This window comes from Ursus americanus, chromosome 16 (genome assembly GCF_024610735.1).
Source record: "Ursus americanus isolate L20-20 chromosome 16, mUrsAme1.1.p, whole genome shotgun sequence".
NCBI lineage: Eukaryota > Metazoa > Chordata > Mammalia > Carnivora > Ursidae > Ursus > Ursus americanus.
In genome coordinates, this window is record NC_142142.1 from 58,781,478 (window position 1) to 58,803,347 (window position 21,870).

The window sequence follows — 21,870 nt, forward strand, 5'->3', positions numbered from 1 at the left end:
AAGGGACTATGACAACGCTCAGGAGAACATAATTATGCAAGACAAAATCCTTCTCTGTAGGTAACACATAAAGCACTCAAGTGACAAACAGTACAGACAACATGGTCTATTGTATTCTGAATAGGAAAGAGAATGACTTCCAACTAGATGGTCAAGAAACCATTCACAGCCGAGATGGGATTTGAGATGAGTCTAAAGAAAAACTAGAATTTACACGGAAGCTAGTAAAGGAAGTAAATATTGGGAAGAAGTCACAAGGCCAAGTCAAGGTAAAATGACCAGGTTGTCTGAGTGGACCGTAAGGTTAATAGAAAACAAGGCAGAATGGGAAGTTAGGCGTAGCTGTGGAGAGCCTCAGCTCCCTGATTTGAGCATGGTGTACCACTAAATGCCAAGAAAAATAATAACAAAATTGTACTTAAAAGTTCACCTTGTGAACAGTATGTGGGTTAAATGATAGTGCTAAGATCACTGTAAGAAGACTGTTTCAAAAGTCCAGAAGCAGAGTTTACACAGTATAAACTGGTAGTAGTTGAAATAAGAAGGAATAAATTTCAACAGCATGGGTAATGAAAGCCTAAAGACTTTGATACCTAAAGAAATATGGGGGCAACAGAGAGAGACAATCGAAGACAGCTGAAGGTTCATTAATACAAAAAATTCTTACCGAGGCATTCTTAGTGCCCACGTTCTACGTTCAATAAAGAAACGGTGTCAACCACACAGTGAACTAAAGTGATGAGAGGGAGGCACCGGGACTATGAAGCCATGTGAGAGGGACCTGACCTAGTCTGGGAATCAGGGAAGGCCTCCGCCAGCAAACAGGATGCGGACGAGCGACAAGTAAAGCGGGAGGAGGAGCATTCTCAGAGAAAACAGTGTTATCTGATTTAAAGAACAAACCAGAGTATCATAGTCAGACACTGAAAAGTTCAGAGAGGAATGTGTACATGGAATAAACGTACTTTCTGAAAACAGGACAAAACCAGTTACCACCTTTTCTGAGCTATCGATTCAAATCTACATTTCTCTAATTTAGGTCACTGAAAGGATTCACCAGCCAAGAACTGAATGAGATGGAGAAAACCAATATTAATCACAGGAATATAGACCTTTTTCCCGTATTTCCTTGAAGAGATTTACTACCTTCTGTGGGCTCTTCAAAGCACCTGGCACCAAAAGTAGACATGACTATTGCATAGCACACATAACTCCGATGGTACTATATTCTGCAACGGTCGCAGAATTTCCAGAAAAAAATTATGATCATAAAAGTTCAGAACATACCATAGGATTCTCTTACTCCAATGACCAGCTGAGAATCAAAAGCTTCTCCTAGTCTTTCTGCATGTACCAGCTTCATTGCACTGTCTTGGAGTCTGTTTTTTATATTTGAAAAGATGGACTCATTCCATGTATCAAGCATGAGCTAGGAAAAAAAGAAATATGCAGTCATCTCAATTATTCATATACCAGGTATCCTACAGACACACAAAAAATTTTAACTAGAAATACTAAAAAAGGAGATCAAATTCTTAGGCCTATATTCACTTGAATACTTCAGGGAATGAGTGTGTTTAAGTTTGGTTAAATGTTAACTTATTTACTGGATTTCCCATCTGTAAAATAGTACAAATAATAATACAAATTTCAAGTGATTGTTGTAAAAATTAAATATAACAATACATGTTAAAGGTTATCCTCTCCTATAAATACAAGGTTAAATTTCAGCAATACTGGTGTTTGGAATGCTCATATACATGTTTGTATAAACACACAATAAATGCAAAAAGCACCAAATGAAAACCTGTGTGATACTGGACCTTTAAAAAAAACACACAAATGCACCTGACAGATGTTCCACTTAAATGACGGCAATGTTATATACACAGCTATATGTATCATCATTCCAAGAAACTGTGTCAGATACAGAAAATGTATTAACGACAACAGCACCAGCATCAATAATAACAAGAGCAGGTATGCAACATTCACTACACACCCAGCACGGCTCTAAGTGCTTTTCACAAGTAACTCATTTAATCCTCAAAACCAATAAATCAGTACTGTTATCTCCCTTTTTAGAAATGTAGAATCTGGGGCACTGAGAGGAAAGCTAGCTTCCCCACACTTATACAGCTCATAAATGGCAACACTGGGATGTGACTCCAACAGGTATGGTCCCAGAATCTAGGCTCTTAATCATTAAATGATGCTGATTCCTGTAATCAGTAGGGAATGGTATAAATTGAAAGAATAACAGAAAAACAAGAGAGGACAAGATTATGAAACTGCAAATTAAAAAGCATCTAGAAGTATTTCTCTTTTTCTTTTGGGGGGGAAGGGGATAATTTCTCACACTACAGTTATTTCTACTACTGGAGAACCACTGGGTGTCTAAATTCATGGCATCCCTGTCCACATCAGCACAAAGTTTAGAGCTGGGAAGGGGCAGGAATGCCTATGCCACTATTTGAATGCCTGACTTTGTTGCTATAACCATCACAGCAAGGAGCAAGTTGCTTAAAGTCCAAGAGGCACTTTTCACTTTTTTACTTTTCAAATCTATGTTTTCACTTGATTCTCAGAAGCAGAAATACATATGAGAAATGAGGACAGAGAGTTTAGGTCATTACTGATTGAAGAGTTGAAAAGAAAACCAGGAATTCCACTTTCAAAGCTGAGTTCTTTACATTAAATCACGAGGGATTACTGGACACAGAGCTTCTAACTAGAAACTATGCAAAAATATGAAAATGAACACAGTACATAATGAGTTCATGATAACTGGAATCAAGTAAAAAGAATATCATGTAAATAACAACAGTTTAGCCACAATTAAACACAAAGATACAAGAAGGTAACCTAACAAGAGATTTTTGAAAAAGGAAAAAAGTAATTTAAAGGAAATACAAAGTAGGAAATAGAATACTGAAGATAAAACCAGGAAAAGGAGAAAGCAAGGGAGTAAAGTCTGAGGACACAGATCCACAACTTAACACCACATGACATAAAGAAAGAGAAGTGCAGCTAAACGTGGATGGAACAAAGTTAGTAGTATTCAGTAAAACCCAGCAAGAGTCGAAAAGGAATTTATACATCAAGTAGAAAAACCCACTTAAAATCTGAATTACTTTCTAAAGTTGTAAAATCACCCTCTTTCTGAGCACTATTAGGGTAAAAAATGCAACAATTAACTTACTTTTCGAACAATACTGTCTTCTACAGTTGATTTTTTATTGCTGCCCTGTTTACCCATTAAAGTAATCTCCAACTGACAAAAAGGCTTCGGTAAAATATCGCACTGTGTAAAGAATTTTCGCCATTCAACAATGTATGCTTTTAACAAAGCTGTATCATCTTGATGGCTCAGTACTCGCTGAAAAAAAAGAATCGTACGAATTTGAAATAAATACAGGTAGGTGTTTGAAAGAATAACAGACCACATTCATGCTATAAATATAAAATATTTTATTTATCGTACAAACTATATTATATCTAAGAGAAATTAAAACATGTATATATCCAAGAAAAATAAAAACATTTTCACAAATACTTACTGTGGCAATGTTGGTACATATGTAAAATCATAACGTATACATGAAACTAATAAAATGTTTTACGTCAACTATATTTCAGTGAAAAAACCCTAAAACCCTATATCCTTAAGCCATCACTTTTTTGGCCTTCCCTAACTATCACTCCCATCCATCCCTTGTCCAGCCGTAAGCAACCACTAATTTACTTTCAGTGTCTACATACTTGCTTGTTCCAGACTTCCATATGAAAGGAAACATGTAATATGTAGACTTTTTTTTTTAAACGTTTTATTGATTTATTTGTTTTTGAGAGACAAAGAGCGCACGCAAGGGAGGGAAGGAGGGAACACGTGCACAAGAAGGGGAGGGGCAGAGGAAAAGAGAGAATACCAAGCCAACCATATGCTTCATGCAGAGCCCTACCCAGGGCTCGATCTTACCACCCCGAGATCACAACCCTATGTGAGACCAAGAGATGGACTCAGTCCACCTGACTGAGCCACCCAGCACCCCCAATGCAGGGCCTGAATTCATGACCCTGAGATCAAGACCTGAGCTGAAATCAAGAATCAGAAGCTTAATCAACTGAGCCACCCAGGTGCCCCTATAATACGCAGACATTAATAATTGACTTCTTTCATTTAACAGTTTCAAGGGACCCCCAAGTCCTAGGATATATCAATACTTTATTCCTTTTATGTTTGAACTCTATACCATTTTATAGATATACCACATTATGTTTATCTATTTTGTCCACTGATGGACATCTGGGTTATTTCCACCCACTGGCTATCACGAAAAATGCTGCCATAAATATCTATGTCCCAAAAAAAGTTCATAACAAACCTGTGCACAGTCACCAAGAAAAAAAGAGAGGACTCAAACAATATCAGAAATAAAATAGGAGACATTACAACTGATAACAGAGAAATACTAAGGACTGGGGCCCCTGGCTGGCTCAGTTGGTAGAGCATGCAATTCTTCTTTTTTTTCCTTAAAGATTTTATTTATTTATTTGAAAGAGAAAACAAGAGTACAAGTTGGGGGGAGGGGCAGAGGGAGAGGAAGAAGCAGACTCCCTGCTGAGCAGGGAGCCCAATGCGGGGCTCCATCCCAGGACCCTGGGATCATGACCGAAGCCGAAGGCAGACGCTTAACTGACTGAGCTAGCCAGGTGCCCATATTTTATTCTTTTTGATGCAACTATAAATGGGATTGTTTTTTAAATTTCTCTGATAGTTTAAGTGTAAAGAAATTCAACAGACGTTTGTACATTGATTTTGTATCATGCGTCTTTACTAAATTTGTCTGTTCCGACAGTTTTTTGGTGGAATCTTCATGGTTTTCTCTATATTATGTTATCTGCAAAGAGTGACGGGTTTGTTTTTTTTTTAAATCTTCCTTTTTGACTTGGATGCCTTTTAATTCTTTTTCTTGTCTGACTGCTATTCCAGTACTATGCTGCATCAAAGTGGTGAGAGTTCACATTCTTGTCCCGTTCCTGATCCTACAGGAAAAGCTTTTAGCTTTTCTACATTGAGTGTGATTTTCTACATTGAGTGATTGTGGGTTTGTCATATATTGCCTTTATTATGTTGAGGTACATTCCCTTTATACCCACTTTTTAAGAGTTTTTATCATAAACAGATGTTGCATTTTGTCAAATGCTTTTTCTACATCTATTTGAGATGATCATAAGATTTTTATACTTCATATTGTTAACGTGGTGGTTCACAAAGATTCGCTTGTGGATGTTGAACTAACCAACCTTGTATCTCTGGGATAGATCCCAAGAATACCTACAAAAAAACTCAACCAAGGAGGTGAAAGAACGGTACACTGAAAACTCTAAGACACGGATGAAACAAACAGAAGACACAAATAAATGGACAGATATTCGGTGCTCACAGAATGGAAGAATAATAGCATTAAAATGTCCACACTACCAGAACCATACAAACTCAATGCAATCTCTATCAAAAGTCCAATGGCATTTTCCACAGAAAAAGAACCACCAGTCCTACAACTTGTAGAGAACCACAAAAGACCCAGAACGGTCCCAGCAATCTTAAGAAAGAACAACAAAGCTGGAGGCATCACCTTCCTGACGTCCAACTATGTTACAGAGCTCTGTCATCACCAAAACGGTGTGGTGCTGGCATCAGAACAGACACAGAGATCAGCGGGACAGAACACAGAGCCCAGAAACTAACCCACACGTATACAGGCAGCTAGTTCACAACCAAGGAGCCAAGAATATACAATGGGGAGGACAGTCTCTTCAATAAATGGCGCTGGGAAAACTGGACAGCCGCGTGCAAAAGAACAAAACCGCACTGCTATCCTGCACAATGTGCAAAAATTAACTCAAAATGGATTAAAGACTTGAACCTGAGACCTGAAACCATAGAACTCCTAGAAGAAAACACAGGCTTAGGTGAGTTCCTTAACATAGGCCTTGGTGATGATTTTTTTGAATGTGACACCAAAAGCAACAAAAGCAAAAATAAACAAGTGGACCACCTCAAACTACAGGACTGTGGCACAGCAAAGGAACCACGGACACAATGAAAAGACAACCTTGTAACGGGAGCAAATCACCGCACGTCACCGATCTGACGAGGAGCTAACACCCAAAACAGACAAAGAACTCCTACAACTCAATAGCAAAAAATAAACAATCCCACTGAAAAACGGGCAGAAGATCTACGCAGACGTTTTCCAAAGAAGACACACAGATGTGGCCAACAGACACACGAAAAGGTGCTCAACCTCACTCATCGCCAAGGAAATGCAAACCAAACCCACGTGAGCCATCGCCTCACACCTGTCAGAATGGCTCGTACGGAGAAGGAAGAAAGAACAAGTGTTGGCCAGGATGCCGTGAAGAGGGAAACCCTGCGCACTGCTGGTGGGACGTAAAATGCTGCAGCCGCTGTGGAAAACAGTATGGAGGTTACTCGAAAAATTAAAAACAGAACTACCATATGACCAGCAATTCCACACCTGGGTATTTATGCAAAGAAAACAAAATACTAACTCAAAAAGACATATGTACTCTCAGGTACACTGCAGCATTATTTACAATAGCCAAGATATGGAAACAACCTAAGTATCGATTGATAGATGAATAAGATAAAGAAAATGTGGTATATATATATACAATGAACTCAACCATTAGAAAAAAAATGAAATCTGCCATTTGCAATAACAAAGATATATCTTGAGGGCATTATGCTAAGGGAAATAAGACAGCAAAAGATAAATATGATTTCACTTACATGTGGAATTTAAAACAAAAACAAAAACACCCAAACTCACTGATACAAAGAACAGACTGGTAGTTACAAGAGGCAGGGAGTGCTGGGTGGGGCACAAATGGGCAAAAGAGTCAAAAGGTACAAATTTCCAATTATAAAATAAATAAGACTGAGGAAGAAGTAATGTAGCATATGGGTAGCAATAACAGTTAACAATACTGTACTGAATATCAGAAAGTTGGTAAGAGATTTTAAAAGTTCTCATCACAAGAAAAAAAATTCTGTAACTATGTGTGGTGATGGATGTTAACTAGACTTATTGTGGTGATCATTTCATAATATATACAAACATCAAATCATTATGTTGTTCACCTAAAACTAATATTATGTCAATTATAACTCAATTTAAAAAAAACTACTTACACACAAATGTTCATAGCAGCATTACTCAAAACAGACAAAAAGTAGTAACAACCCAAATGTCCACCAATGATGAATAGACTTAAAAAAAAATGTTGCATAGTCATACTATGGAATACTATTCAGCCATAAAAAGAAATGCAACACAGATAAATACTACAATGTAGTTGAACCTTGAAAACATTATTATCAACAAAAGAAGCCAGTCATTAAAGGCCACATATTGCAGGATTTCATTTCCAGGAAATGCACGCAGCAAACAAATGCACGGAAACAAAGAAGATGAGTGGTTGCCAGCGTTTGTGGGGAGTGGGTTATGGGGGATTAACTCCTAATGGGTACAGAGCTTCTTTTTAGGGTGATGAAAATGTTCTAGAATGAGTGGATGATAGTTGCACAACTTTATGAATATACTAAAACCCACTAAACCTTGTACTTTAAGAGGGTAAATTTTCTGGTATGTATATTATATCTCAATTTTTTAAAAGATGGCAGGGTGTATTTCTGCACTAGTGGTTTGGGCTGGTCCTGTGACTTGTTTTGACCAACAGAATGCAGATGTAACACCGTGAGACTTCTTTTTTTTTTTTTAAAGATTTTATTTATTTATTTGACAGAGACAGACACAGCCAGAGAGAAAGGGAACACAAGCAGGGGGAGTGGGAGAGGAAGAAGCAGGCTCATAGCGGAGGAGCCTGATGTGGGGCTCGATCCCATAACGCCGGGATTACGACCTGAGCTGAAGGCAGACGCTTAACGACTGCGCCACCCAGGCGCCCCCACCGTGAGACTTCTGAACCAAGATCTGAGGAGGTCCTGAAGATTCCACCATCACCTCAAAAGCTGGGTTCCCCCAGAATGGGAAACCACCTGAGGGAGAAATGCCAGGTGGAAGCCAGCACCAATTACCAAGTATGTGAGAAAAGCGCTCTTGGATCATCCAGTCCCAGCAAAGCCACCAGCTACCTGCTGGCACATTAATAAGCTTAGGAGAAATCAGGTAAGCCTAGCCCAAATTGCTATACAGAATTATAAGCAAAAAAGAACACTTACATTAATTTAAAACAAAACAAAATTAAATACCCTCATAACCTGCCAAGCATTGTACATTTATCTTTTACTTTCCATTTTGTCATTTCAAATAATGCTATAAACATCTTAATGCATATGGAAACAATCTCTCCTGTTTAAGAGATTTGGTCCTCCCTAACTAGATAAGCTCAATTAGTCTAATAACTGACTAGTAAAATAACTCACAAAGCTAAATTTTCTTAAAAGTTTAGAAATCAAGGTATCTGGGTGGCTCAGTCATTGAGCATCTGCCCTCAGCTCAAGTCATGATCCCGGAGTCCTGGGATCAAGCCCTGTGTCGGGCTCCTTGCTCACGGGGAACCTGCTTCTCCTCTCTTTCTGCCGCCCTCCCCCCAGCCCCACGCATGCTCTTGCTGTCAAATAAATAAAATCTTTAAAAAAAGAAAAAAGTTGAGAAAGCATATAGGCATATCTGGCATTACTATTCCTACCGTTTAAGCACTCTGAATTAGTGACACTAAACCTCATCCTCAGGGTCTTGCTAAAGTCTACCCTCCAGACTTTACTGAGTCATGTTACAGTGAAACACATACTTTTGTTTTCTAGTGTGAAGTGTATTTTTTAACATTTGTTAACAATATCTAAGATGATTCTTCAGGAGCCCATTTCCAGAAACTAAAGACTAAAGCTCCATCAATTTGAAATAAACATAATTTATATTTTCACTGAAAGTCATAAACAGGAAAGCTGATATGCTCTCCAATGCATTATTTCTAAATGAGTTCTGGAAAAGTATAATTGTGATTCAACTGTGATACTGAAGTATTTACTTATATAAGCAAAGCCTGAAAATATCCTTTATATTCATTAAAAGAGAATTTCCTATAAAACTATATATATTTTTTTTAATTTTTCATTTATCTGAGAGAGAGAGAGAGCGCATGTGCGAGAGAGCATAAGTGGGGGAGGGCAGAGGGACAAACAGACTTCCCACTGAGCAGGGAGCCTCCATCCCAGAACCCAGGGATCATGACCTGAGCCAAAGGCAGATGCTTACCCAACTGAGCCACCCAAGCACCCCAAAACTATACTTTTAAAAAAATCATTTATCAGGGGGCATCTGGGTGGCCCAGTCAGTTGAGCGTCTGACTCTTGGTTTCAGTTTGGATCATGATCTCAGGGTCCTGAGATGGACCCGGGTCGGGCTTTGCACTCAGCAGTCTGCTTGAGATTCTCTCATTCTCTCCCCCACCCTGACTGTCTCTCTCCCCTTCCTCCCTCTCTCTAATAATAAAATCTTTTTAAAAAATCAAGATGACAGAATTAACGGTGATATCAAAACATTTCATTTTGTAAGTAATACCCCATGTGACATGAATCTTTTAACATCATGGTGGTGGCTATTAGCAGAATTAAATATATAACAATCAGGTACTTGACGTCAACATTTTTCTTTAAGTCATATATAGAAAAAGACCATTTTTGATTTTGAACTGTTAAGCTATTAGTATTTAACAAAATTTCTAATAGACTACTTTGACTAATGTTTGAGATACTGACATAAAAATTCACCTAAAGAATAAAAAATTCTAGCTCTGTTGTTTTCTAACTTCATTTTATAGAACAGAAAAAAAATTCAGTGTTAAGAGTTGATTCAAAGTAATACCTTATCTCTGCACTAACTATTCCCAAAAAACAAAGGTGTTAGTAAAGACAAAACAAAACTAACTCTTGCATAATTGACCTAATGTCTAAATGAGCTCTGTCTTCATTTTAGTAATATTAAACACTTATACATATTATCAACCCAACTGAATTTCAGCTCAGCAGCAGCAATAAAGGACAGTGCAGCTGAAGTAGTATCTGGAATTGAAGAAAATTACTCTCAGCTTAAGAAGAGGTATTAATTGTGAGGAAAAAAAAATCGATTCTTGTGTACTGACATGCAGCAAAAAAAAAAAAAATGGTGGGGACTTCTAAAGAACGTATAAAAAACTGAATTCTGTACAGCATCTTTTAATTGAGGATAATGATGTACTGTCTTAACAAAAATGTTACTGAGGGGGAATAAACGACCAATAACAATCATCTCATTAAAAAATTTAATCAACATGGGACGCCTGGCTGGCCCAGTCAGTAGAGTGCGCAGCTCCTGATCTTGGGGTCGTGGGCTACAGCCCCACGTTGGGTGTAGAGATTGCTTAAATAAACAAACTTTAAAAAAAATTAATCAATAAATGTCAAAAGTCAATGGGATATTTTAAGATTATTTCTAGAAGTCCTACATCGGAAAATATGATATTCTCTAAATCTTAAAATAATCTAAAGATATGGAACTTACTGCCTGTGCTTGCTTGATAAACTCAAGAATATCTTCTTTTAAAGCCTGATGAATTTTTGCTGGACCTTTATCATCCCAGAGACAGACTGCATGCACATCCCTGTAAAAATAAAGCAGGTAAACAAACATGAACACAAGGACAAAGACAAAACTCACATCAAGTTCTGCATGAATACAGTTCTGAGGACCGTGCTACTCCCAGCTGAGGGTGGATAAATCCATCCCTAAGAACCACGAGTTCTCTGTAAGTTATCGAACACACACATTTTTTCTACTTTCATTTTGCTTTCTTTGTCATTGTTTTCCTCCTTAAATCTCTGCTAGTCACTGCTTATCTTTAATTATAAAAGCCTGCTCCCATCTTTAAATCCCACATCCCATGGTTAACCATTATCAATTTTTTTTCTCATGTAAAGTATGAACTGTTTTAATCTTTCACCACAATACATGTAAACTATTCCATCTCTTTAAAAAAAATTTAGTCATTTAAATACCAGCAAATCTCTCAGCTTCCCCCATAGAGTCATCATATTTACACATGAATTACCACTGTATCTCCTTTATTTAAAAAACAAAACAAACAAAACAAAAACAAAATGTTCCCCAGCGACTCATTTAGTAACGAATGGAGCCCCTGCTATAAAAAAAAGCCAAAGAAATCAAAATAAGAGATCTCCAGAATTGTAACATTATAACAATGGCCAAATCGTTTGTTTTATGTCCAGATTCTCAGGGACATCACTGTAACTCAAAGTTCTGTCTGCATATCATTAATTTGAACTTGCTTTTGTCACCTGTTAAATTTAGCTTTGAGCTTAGAGTGGTATCTAGCTCACTGCCTAGCATACAGCAAACACAAATATTTGCTGAATAACAATGTACTATTCTAAGCTGTTTTAATTCACTTAACCTTCACTGCTACTCTGAAGGTAGTACTATTTTTATCACCATTTTACAGATGGGGAGACTGAGGCAAATAAAGGTTAAGGAACATTCCCAAGATTGCAAAGATAGTATACGGTGGAGCTGGGGCCACATGGCCAGCACACGCTGAAACCGGCAGGTGGGCCCCGGAACACTCAGAAAACCATTTCCCCAAATTTACTCCTGCAACTCTCCAAACTAACCATTCCACAAACAGTAGCCAAAGTGAGTCTCTGAAACAAATTATACATCATAGTAGCTCTAAACGTAAAACCTCCAAAACCAGTCTGCTCCCTGTAGGGAAGAACAGAAAGGATGGCTAAGTACCAAGAGCCTTAAGCCTTAGGCTGTCAGGCAGTTCTAAGAAAGTATGGTAACGCTGTTGGGAGTTTTTGGGCAAAAGTCATGCCTCAGAGGAGTCAGAGGCCACCCCGAAAGAGGACTACCCTGGTATCCTTGTCCATGGAAGTACTGCTGGGTATACACGTCAGAAGGGTTAAAATGTGGCTTGACTCTCATAAGGCAAGAAGGAATGGTGTGGTGAAGAATGCGGGATTAATCTCACCCGAAAGAGTTAAACTTCTGATTGATTTAGCACTTCTCCACCCCCTTTTATCAACCTCCAGTTACTCCTAAGTGTTGCTACATCAGGAAAGCATGCTCTCAATACACTCTTATTCAAAACACAGTATTACTCATCATCACACAAAAGACCTCCTCAAGTCTCCTGGTCAATCTTCACACACATTTTGAAAAATTTTATATTATACCTGAGGAATGGATTATGGTAATACCCTACGTTAATGGGTTAATAAATACCCTATGGTAATACCTGTATGTTCCTCTCCCTGATCCTACTCTCTTCCACCATCCCCAGAAGTAACCAAGACTGAATCTGTTATTTTTCAAGTTTTACAACAGACTATGAGTATTTCTGAACTTCACAGAAATTGTATCTAACAGGGATGCCTGGGTGGCTCAGTCAGTAAGCATCTGACTCTTGACCTGGGTGTGCAGCCTGCTTAAGATTCTCTCTCTCCTGGTGGTGCCTGGGTGGCTCTGCCGGTTAAGCGTCTGCCTTCAGCTCAGGTCATGATCCCAGGGTCTGGGATCAAGGCCCCATCGGGCTCCCTGCTCCATGGGAAGCCTGCTTCTCCCTCTGCTGCCATTCCCCCTGCCTGTGCGCTGTCAAATAAATAAATAAATTTTTACAGGAAAAAAAAAAGATTCTCTCTCTCCCTCTTCACCCTCTCTTAAGAGAAAGAAAGAAAGAGAAGAAAGGAAGGAAGGAAGGAAGGAAGGAAGGAAGGAAGGAAGGAAGGAAGGAAGGAAAGATTGTATCAAACAACAGTTTTTCTAATGATTTTTCACTCAACATTGCTTCTGGTATTTATCCATAATAGGTGCAAGTAGTTCTAGTTCATTCACTTTATCTGTTATATCAAATGACATCTGAATATAAAGGGAAGGAGTAATAGCAAGCAATAAATGTACGAAATTAAATCTGAATAGTTAAAAATACATTCTCTTGAAATATATATCCAAAGTGCTTTTATTTATTTTTTTTAAAGATTTTATTTATTTGAGAGAGAAAGCACGAGAGAGAGAGAGAGCGAGAGAGCGCGCGAGCGTGGGGGGGGGTGGGAGGGGAGAAGCAGGCTCCCCAGTGAGCAGGGAGCCTGAGGTGGAGGTGGGGCTCGATCCCTGAGCTAAGGGCAGATGTTTAATCAACTGAGCCACCCAGTCGCCCCAACCAAAGTGCTTTTAAAAAAAGGACATGTAGGGGCACGTGGGTGGCTCAATCGTTAAGCGTCTGCCTTCAGCTCAGGGCGTGATCCCAGGGACCTGGGATGGAGCCCCTCGTCAGGCTCCCCCGCTGGGAGCCTGCTTCTTCCTCTCCCACTCCCCCTGCCTGTGTTCCCTCTCTCACTGGCTGTCTCCCTCTCTGTCAAATAAATAAATAAAATCTTTAAAAAAAAAAAAAAGGGACATGTAAGCAAAATTCTTTTTAACTACTTAACTATATTAGAAAAATTGGGGAGCGGGCAGGGTGGGAAAGGAACAAAGTAAAGGTTCTTCAAAGGTTTTAAGGCAATAGACAGAAGGGATGGGAGAAGAAGCAGGAGGTAAGAAGTATTCCAAAGGTTTCAAGTTCCTTGGGTATAAAGAAAGTAAAAGAGAAAGTGTGACCCTGGTATAAAAAAACAGGTATTTTGCTTTTGATTAATAGTAACACTATTTGCTTCTGATGGAAAGTGAGAAATAGGAATGTAACCACTAATGGAAGTGAACTTTCAGATTAACAAAAATACGGAAAACAAAAAAACGAAGAAACAAGAATATCTACTGAGTGATAAAGTTAGAGAAGTAATAAAACAAGGATATCAGTTGTAATATTAAATATGAACTCAATAAATTATCCCACTGGAAGACAGTATGTCCTTCAAAAGGACAAACAGTGTATGATTCCACTTATACGAGGTACCTAGAATAGGCAAATTCATACAGGTAAAGAGCTCAAATCTTCTGTGTGGGACGACGAAGACGGTGCAAAAGATGGATAATGCTGATGTTGGCAAAACACTGTGAATGTACTCAGTGCCAATGATTGTAAAATACCACTGAACTGGTTAAAGTGGTACATTTTATGTAATGTACAATTTACCAAAAAAAAATTTTTTAAGGAAAATAAAAAGACAGTGTGTCTTAAGAGATACCAGGCAAACACAAACCAAAATAAAGCAGGGTGGCAATATTAATATCATCCAAGAAGGAATTTAAGGTTAAAAGAACTAGAGAAAAGAAATCTTATGTAATGATAAGCATTATTTATGAAGATATATCCAACTACTTACATTATTTTTGTGTTACATTTTGATACATATGCATATCAAAATGTAACACAAAATAATTAGGAATGAAAGAACTTGATACAAATACAATGGAATACTTAAAACATCCTTAATTATATCAGTTAGGATGCATTTAGATAAAACATTAAATTCAATTAACAGTGGCTCCAACTACTACGTTATTTTTCTTAAATAACAGGAAGTCTACAGGTAGGCAGCTGCTGGTGTGTGGTCAGAGACTGAGAAGATCATCCCTCTCTCTCCATTCCACCAGTTTAGCATGTTAGCCTCTTATCCCTGTGAGGGTTAAAGGTGGAAAAGGAAGACCACGCCTGGCACATTAGTTTAATTCATCTGAAAAGCAAAACCTAGAAGCCCTCCTGTAAACCTCTTTGCTGGAACTGTGTCACATCGTGACCAAACAGCAAGGGAAGCTGAAGAAGTGAGTATTACGAACGCAGCCGCATGGAAAGTACACAAGGCACATAAAACCAGGAATGGGTGTGGCTTAGCATGTCAGCAGTGTCTATCCCAAGATCTCTCAACGTGTGAAAATCTAGACCAAAAAAAAAATTAAGGACAAAGAGGAATTTAAAAATACAATCAATAAATATGATTTATTAGAGATTCTCATTACAACTATCAAAAAGGTAATTTTTTCGGGGCGCCTAGCTGACTCAGTGGGTGGAAAATGTGACTCAGTCTCAGGGTTGTGAGTTCAAGCTCCACACTGGGTATAGAGATCACTTAAAAATGAAATCTTTAAAAAAAAGGGGGGGGCATCTGGGTGGCTCAGTCTGCCTTTGGTTCAGGTCATGATATCAGGGTCCTGGGATTAAGCCCCTCGTCGGGCTTCCAGGGAGCCCGCTTCTCCCTCTGTTGCTCTCCTTGTTTGTGCTCTCTCTCTGACAAATAAATAAATAAAATCTTTTAAAAAATAAAAAAATTATTTAAAAAAGATAATTTTTTCCTAAGAACATATGCACCCATATAAAATTTTTTAAAATATTTTTACAGGCTATTTCTCTGATCATAATCCATAAATAAATAAGTGATCAAAAAAGACATCACTATTAGGAATTAAGTCCCTGGGGGGCGCCTGGGTGGCTCAGTCATTAAGTGTCTGCCTTCGGCTCAGGGCGTGATCCCGGAGTTCTGGGATGGAGCCCCGCATCAGGCTCCTCTGCTGGGAGCCTGCTTCTTCCTCTCCCACTCCCTCTGCTTGTGTTCGCTCTCTCGCTGGCTCTCTCTCTCTGTCAAATAAATAAATAAAATCTTTAAAAAAAAAAAAAAAGAAAAAGAAATTAAGTCCCTGGATAATGCGTGGATTTGAGAACACAAATTTCCTAACAATAGAGAGAGCAATAAAAAGGAAAACATTTCATACTGTAAAACCTATGGTAACAGTAAAAGCAGTATTAAGGAAAAAATGTATAGCCCTGAATGCTTTCATCTGAAACAAAAAGATAAAAGAACTAAGAATTCATCCTAAAAGAAACCAGAAAAAAAAAAAAATAATTCAAAGTAACCAGAAAGAAGACATTAATAAAGCAGCAACTTATGGGGGCGCCTGGGTGGCTAAGTCAGTTAAGTGTCCGATTCTTGATCTCAGCTCAGGTCTGGATCTCAGGGTTTTGAGTCCAAGCCCTGCATTGGGATCCATGCCCAGCATGGAGCCCACTTAAAAAAAAAAAAAAAAAAAAGCAATTATGGATCTGATAATGAAAATAAATTGAATAAATATTATTCTTCCCAAAGAACTAATATTTGCCTTTTCCTTTTCTCTGTTGCACAATTATTTTGTATTTCATTAATTTTGGCTTTTGTCTTTTCCTTCCTTATACTTTCCTTAGTTTTAACGTGCTAGGCTTTGTCCTCATTTTTTGAAATGAGCACTCAGATCACTGACTTCCAAACTCTTTTTTCCTGACATACGCATTAAAGGCTATATAAACTCCTCAGCACCTAAGCCCTGCTTAGATGGATCGAACAAGTTTTGATATGATGTATTTTATCAAAGCAATTTTTAAAACTTGGTTATATGAAAAGATCAATAAAATGGATCAACTCCTTAAAGATCAGATTAAAGAAAAATATGTAGGATTAGGGATGATATATGAGATATATAAACATGTACAATATAAATATACTACTGATAATACCATGGCAACAAATTTCGAAATCTAGGGGGAAAAGAAACGAAGTGTGCAAATAGACTCTTGGTCTTAGTCCCAACTTTAAATAGGTTTCCAACGTATCACTATTGAAATTATGTCTACTGCTAGAATACTTGCAGATGACCTTTATCAGATTAAAGAATAATTTTTTATTTTTCTAATTTTTTAGGAAACATTTATCTTTTTGTTTTTTCTTCATCTACTGAGATTAATTTCTGATATGATTTTGACTTTTCCTATTTGTTTTGAGTTCAATTTTCATTTTATTTCCTTACTTTTGTTGATTTCTCTCCTTAGCTTTTGAATTTCTGATTCAAGATTTCTTAAATTACCCTAAATGTCTGTGTGAGGATACCAAACTCAGTTTGGAACATTGTGTCTGTGTTCTGCTTCATAGCTAGTTTCTGTGGAATAATTTTTATCAGCTAAAATGTTTTGGTTTCTACTTCCTTATAGTTTTGGATGGATGATGTCTGCCGTCTTCTATTCATGGTCATCTTGAGGTCCGGATTCCTAGTTGGGGAGCACCACCTTCTGTCTAGCTTAGTAAAGCTCAATTCCTTAATGACCAACGTTGGTAACAGAAGAAATGTTACCTACGTCATTTCTGCAGGACCCTTAGATCCTCTAAATCCTTACCTATCTGAAAATATGCTCATCTTGTTTTAAACCTGATTATAAACTTGACTAGAAAATATTAATTTTGGAATAATTTCTGTTCAAATATTTAAAGAAAATGTTTCATCAACCTCCTACATCCAATTTGGCCAATGAAAAGTGCTGAATACAGTCGGCTTTGTTTTGAAAGTTAACTTTTTTCCCTCATGCCAAGAAAACTAGGGTATTTTCTTTATCCTTGGAATTCTGAAACTCCTTAAGGATATGTCTCAGCATGTTTTCTAGCACTTTCAATATTAAGACTTGTGGAGATGGGTGGGAAGGGACAAGAGTTCCACCTGGGGAGTTTCCACCTTGTATTTTTGGACTATACCCTCTCCTCTACTATTTCTAGTCTCTCCCCCTGGTTCAAGTTTACCCAATTCTAGATCTACCTTCCCTATCTCTTCATTTCTATTTTATCTTCCATACTTTGTTTTTGCTCTACATCCAGGGAGAATTCTGCTTTTATTTTTCAAATCACTGATTTGGTCTTTATGTTTTGGCTCTTTATCCTTTATTTCAAAGATCTCTTCTTTATCTTGACTTTCGTTTTCAATGTAAGTTCTTTTTAAATCTTCTTCCTCTATGACATAAGCTGGAGTTTTTAAAGAGTTCTTTCTAAACCTTGCACCATCTATTTCCTCTAACTCTGAGGTACAGCCTCTAAGACGGCCCTCGATGATCCCGGTCTCCTGGTATTCACACCCGTGTACTGTTCCCGCCTACAGTGTACAAGCATGTCTGTGCGGCTAATAGCGCGTGACACGTGTGGAGGCTTATCACCGCCAAAACTATGACAGAAACACCATGAGCTCTGTCTGGGGAGTACCCTCTCACTCTGCGCAAAGCAAGCGGCCACATGTAAACTGCTCCATGGAGGGGCCCACATGGTGAAGAACTGAGCAGCTAGGGAAGAACTGACCCCTGCCCACAATCCTGTGAAAGATCACTCAGCCCTGCCTGAGTCTGGGCCTACATCTGCTACTGAGCTTCGCTGCAAGCTCACGAGAGACCCTGAGTTGGAACACCCGATCAGGCTGCTACCAGCTTCCTGACGCTCAAACCATGACAGGGTAAGTGTGCAGTGTTTCAAGCTGCTAACCTTGAGAGTAATCTGTTATGCAGCAGTGGACAACTGATACATGGAGACACAACAAAGACAGGGAGGCAGAAGACTATTGATACTTAGATGAGATGAAGGCCGGGGAAGAAGCTGGGATAGAAAGAAGGTCAATTCAAGAGATAGTTAATAAAACCTATGAAACCTAAGAAACCTAGTAATCAATTCAATATGAGGGAGTAAGAATACAGGAAGCTGATGGTAGTTTTCAGAGTTTTGGTTTGAAGCTATGAATAACACATTTTTATCATTCTGAATATGGAGTACTTACAGAAATTAAGAGACAGACATATAGAAAAAAACAATAGGACCTTTGAGTATGGAAGTTCAACTCAGAAGAATAATCTGGATTGTTTTTGTAGACAGGAGAACTCAGTTAAAAGGAAAAAATGGAACTCTGGAAGAAACCAGGATTTAAGGGGTACACAACAACAAGTCAGCTTACATGATGGAGACGAGGTAGACAAGAGAGGAGAAAGTGATGCCCAAAACCAACTCAGGAACAAGAAAAATGTTTCATAATTTTTTTTTAGATTTATTTATTTACTTTATAGAGAAAGAAAGAGTGCATGAGCAGGGGGAGGGGCAAAGGGTGAGGGTGGGGGGAGAGAGAGAGAGAGAGCAGACTCCCCACTGAGCATGGAGCCTGACATGGGCTCGATCCCAGGATCCTGACATCATGACCTGAGCCAAAACCAAGAGTCAGAGGCTCAACCAAGTGTGCCACCCAGGCGCCCTCAAGAAAAATATCATTTAAGATAATTTATAGTAAAGGGGCACCTGGGTGGCTCAGTCAGTTAAACACCTGCTTTCAGCTCAGGTCATGATCTCTGGGTCCTGGGACTGAGCCCTGCCTCGGGCTCCTTGCTCAGCAGGGAGTCTGCTTCTCCCTCTGCCCCTCCCCTGCTCGTGCAAATAAATAACATCTTAAAAAAAATTTATAGTGAAGATATATTTTCTTAAAAATAAGGTTTTGGGGTGCCTGGGTGGCTCATCACAGGATCGTGAGCTCAAGCCCTATGGTGTGCTCCACACTGGGTGTGGACTCTACTTTAAATAAACACATAAATAAATAAAATAAAAATAAAAATAAGGTCTCACAAGTTGAAAACAATTTATTATTTAATTCTGGCTTTAATTTCACTAACCAGAGTCAAACCAAGTATGTGTCTAGAGCAGTAGTTCTCAACTGAGGGACATACCATCCCCACAGCTCATTTGAAAAAGTATCAGAGCTTTTTTGTTTGTTTCACTAATGAGGGGTGGGGGTGGACAAGGAATGTCCACTACAAGAGTGTCTGAGAGTGAAGACCAGAGGTGATAAACATCCCACAATATGCTCAACAATCTTTTATAACCACCTAAAATGCCAAAAGCACTCTTATTGAGAAACAAGGATTTATGAGGAAAAAAAGGAGCTAATAGTCAAAGGAGTTTAATTACAATATATTAGCACCCCAAATTTAGAAAGATATAAGCAACCTAAATGTTATTAATTTATGTGATCAAACAGGATAAAATTTGAAAGTTTTTTTTACAATACATTTTTTTAAGATTTATCTATTTGAGAGAGCAGAGCGAGCATGAGCAGGGGAAGGAGCAAAGAGAGATGGAGAGGGGAAGCAGACTCCCCGCTGAGCACAGAGCCCAACATGGGGCTCAATCCCACAACCGTGAGATCATGACCTGAGCCAAAACCAAGAGTTGGACACATTCAACCAACTGAGGCACCCAAGCAGCCCTAAAATTTTAAAGGCTTCAACTAAAGTAGGTCTTGCAATTTTGGTGATAACATGTTAAGATATACAAGAATCCTTTAACCTAACAGGACTACATATTGAGCTACCTTGGGTAACTCCAAGGAGATCAAGAATTTTTAAAAACGACGTGATGAGACCACTAACTAGAGCAAGTACAAAGGTACTGACTGTTTCTGCTTAGAACTGCACTTTAAGCAGAGAACACACTACACTCCTCCCAGTCAGGAGTGCACAGAAAACAAGCATTATTCTAGATGATAAATGACACAATTAACACAAATTGACAGAAACAAAACAAAACCAAAAAAGACCCCACCACATTCAACATATTATTCATAAAATAGTTTAATCAAATAATTTAAGAAGAACATAAGTATACATGAATGCTATGTATTTCTAAAAAGGCTTATGAGTTTATTGAACTTTAATTTTTCAAAAGGCAGAACTGTGCATAAAAGTTAATATTATGCAACAAGTTCTACATTATTTAGGGAAATTAGATTTTTCTTACGTGATGAAGAAAAAAAAACTGAGCACAACAGCTTAATGTGTATGGATCATTCAGTCACACATCTGTAACTCCTGATACAATATTCCACTAGAACATACGCAGAAAAGCTACAGCAGATCTGAGACCGCTGTCCTTAGGAAGATATGTTTGCAATGCTGGCCATTGGCTGGTATCTGGGAACTTGGATTTTGCGAAGGTTCTGTTTCCTGATGAGAATCGCTCACTGTGCCTAAATATTTAGGTAAACAATCTGATTTATGTTGAACACCTGCTTTTCACCTAGGAGTCTGGGACTTAAGTTCATGTCAGGCAGAGTTAAAACCCTGGACACTGTCTTTAATGAGCTTCCCTGTAGACAGACTTTCACATGTGCTGTCACAATCAGCTGTTGGAGAATTAGGTGTCTCCTGTGTAATTCCAGTGGGAGAGGATGCTTGGAAACATGCACCTGGTTTCCCCTGAATTTGCCACCCACACCTTTGTTGCATTTTACTATAATAAATCATAGCCATGAATACAACTATATCTGAGTCCTGTGAGTATTCCTAGCAATCACCAAACCTCGAGGCGGTCATGAGACTGGTGACACAACTGGTATCAGAAGTGGGATTCATTAGACTAGCTGGGACTCACCGAAACATGGTGAGAGCACGGTCTGATAAAAGGAGGAAGTGACTGGACAATGAACCTTTGGTGCTTGAGTGGCTATGGTATGAAACAGCAGCAGAGCTGCATGTGTTTTAAGAGAGAAGAGTTACCCAGGAAAGCTGAAAACAAGAGATCTATCCCTATAGAGCTGGCTTCCTCATCCCTGGCTGCTTTTGGCCATGTGGACTCAAGTGAAAGAAGAAAACACACAGTCTGGCTAACACCTTTGATTTTGTTCTTGCCTCCAACTGGAAAGAGAAAAGGCCCAAAGTTAAGCTTTGGGTGAATCAAAAATGTCAAATGTTGGCATTATTCTCCCCCCTACTCCCCGAGCCATGAGGTAATAATAGTTAAGTCAGATCCTGGGGTTGGAGAAAGATTTAGATAAATCAGGGGAGAAAATGCTGGGGTGGGGTGCTTACAGGGAGAGGAAACCACTCCAGCTGTTTCTTCAGCCCAACGGCTGCTGCTAAAGCAATCCTTCCAGGCCCCTCGATTTCCAGCCAGGATCTCCCAGCAACTCTAACATTAATGTTGTCAACGCTGCTAGGGGTTTGAATGAATTTATAATGGGAAGAAAGGGGAGGTTTAAAAGATGGCTTTGTATTTTGTGGCAATGGCATCTG

At 38.6% G+C, this 21,870-nt stretch overlaps 1 protein-coding gene across 2 annotated transcripts in view; it reads right to left on the bottom strand.

Annotated features, from left to right (window-relative positions):
* The window catches only part of CUL5 (cullin 5), an 87,791-nt gene that overhangs the window by 41,988 nt on the left and 23,933 nt on the right, over positions 1-21,870 (bottom strand). Inside the window, exons 3-5 of one of the 2 annotated variants that reach the window (XM_045797708.2) lie at positions 10,593-10,692; positions 3,203-3,379; positions 1,288-1,429 (exon numbers count right to left, since the gene is read on the bottom strand). In XM_045797708.2, the coding sequence (XP_045653664.1) occupies positions 1,288-1,429; positions 3,203-3,379; positions 10,593-10,692 (419 nt within the window). The remainder of the gene's footprint in view (positions 1-1,287; positions 1,430-3,202; positions 3,380-10,592; positions 10,693-21,870) is intronic. The other variant, XM_087868472.1, reaches the window with a different exon arrangement.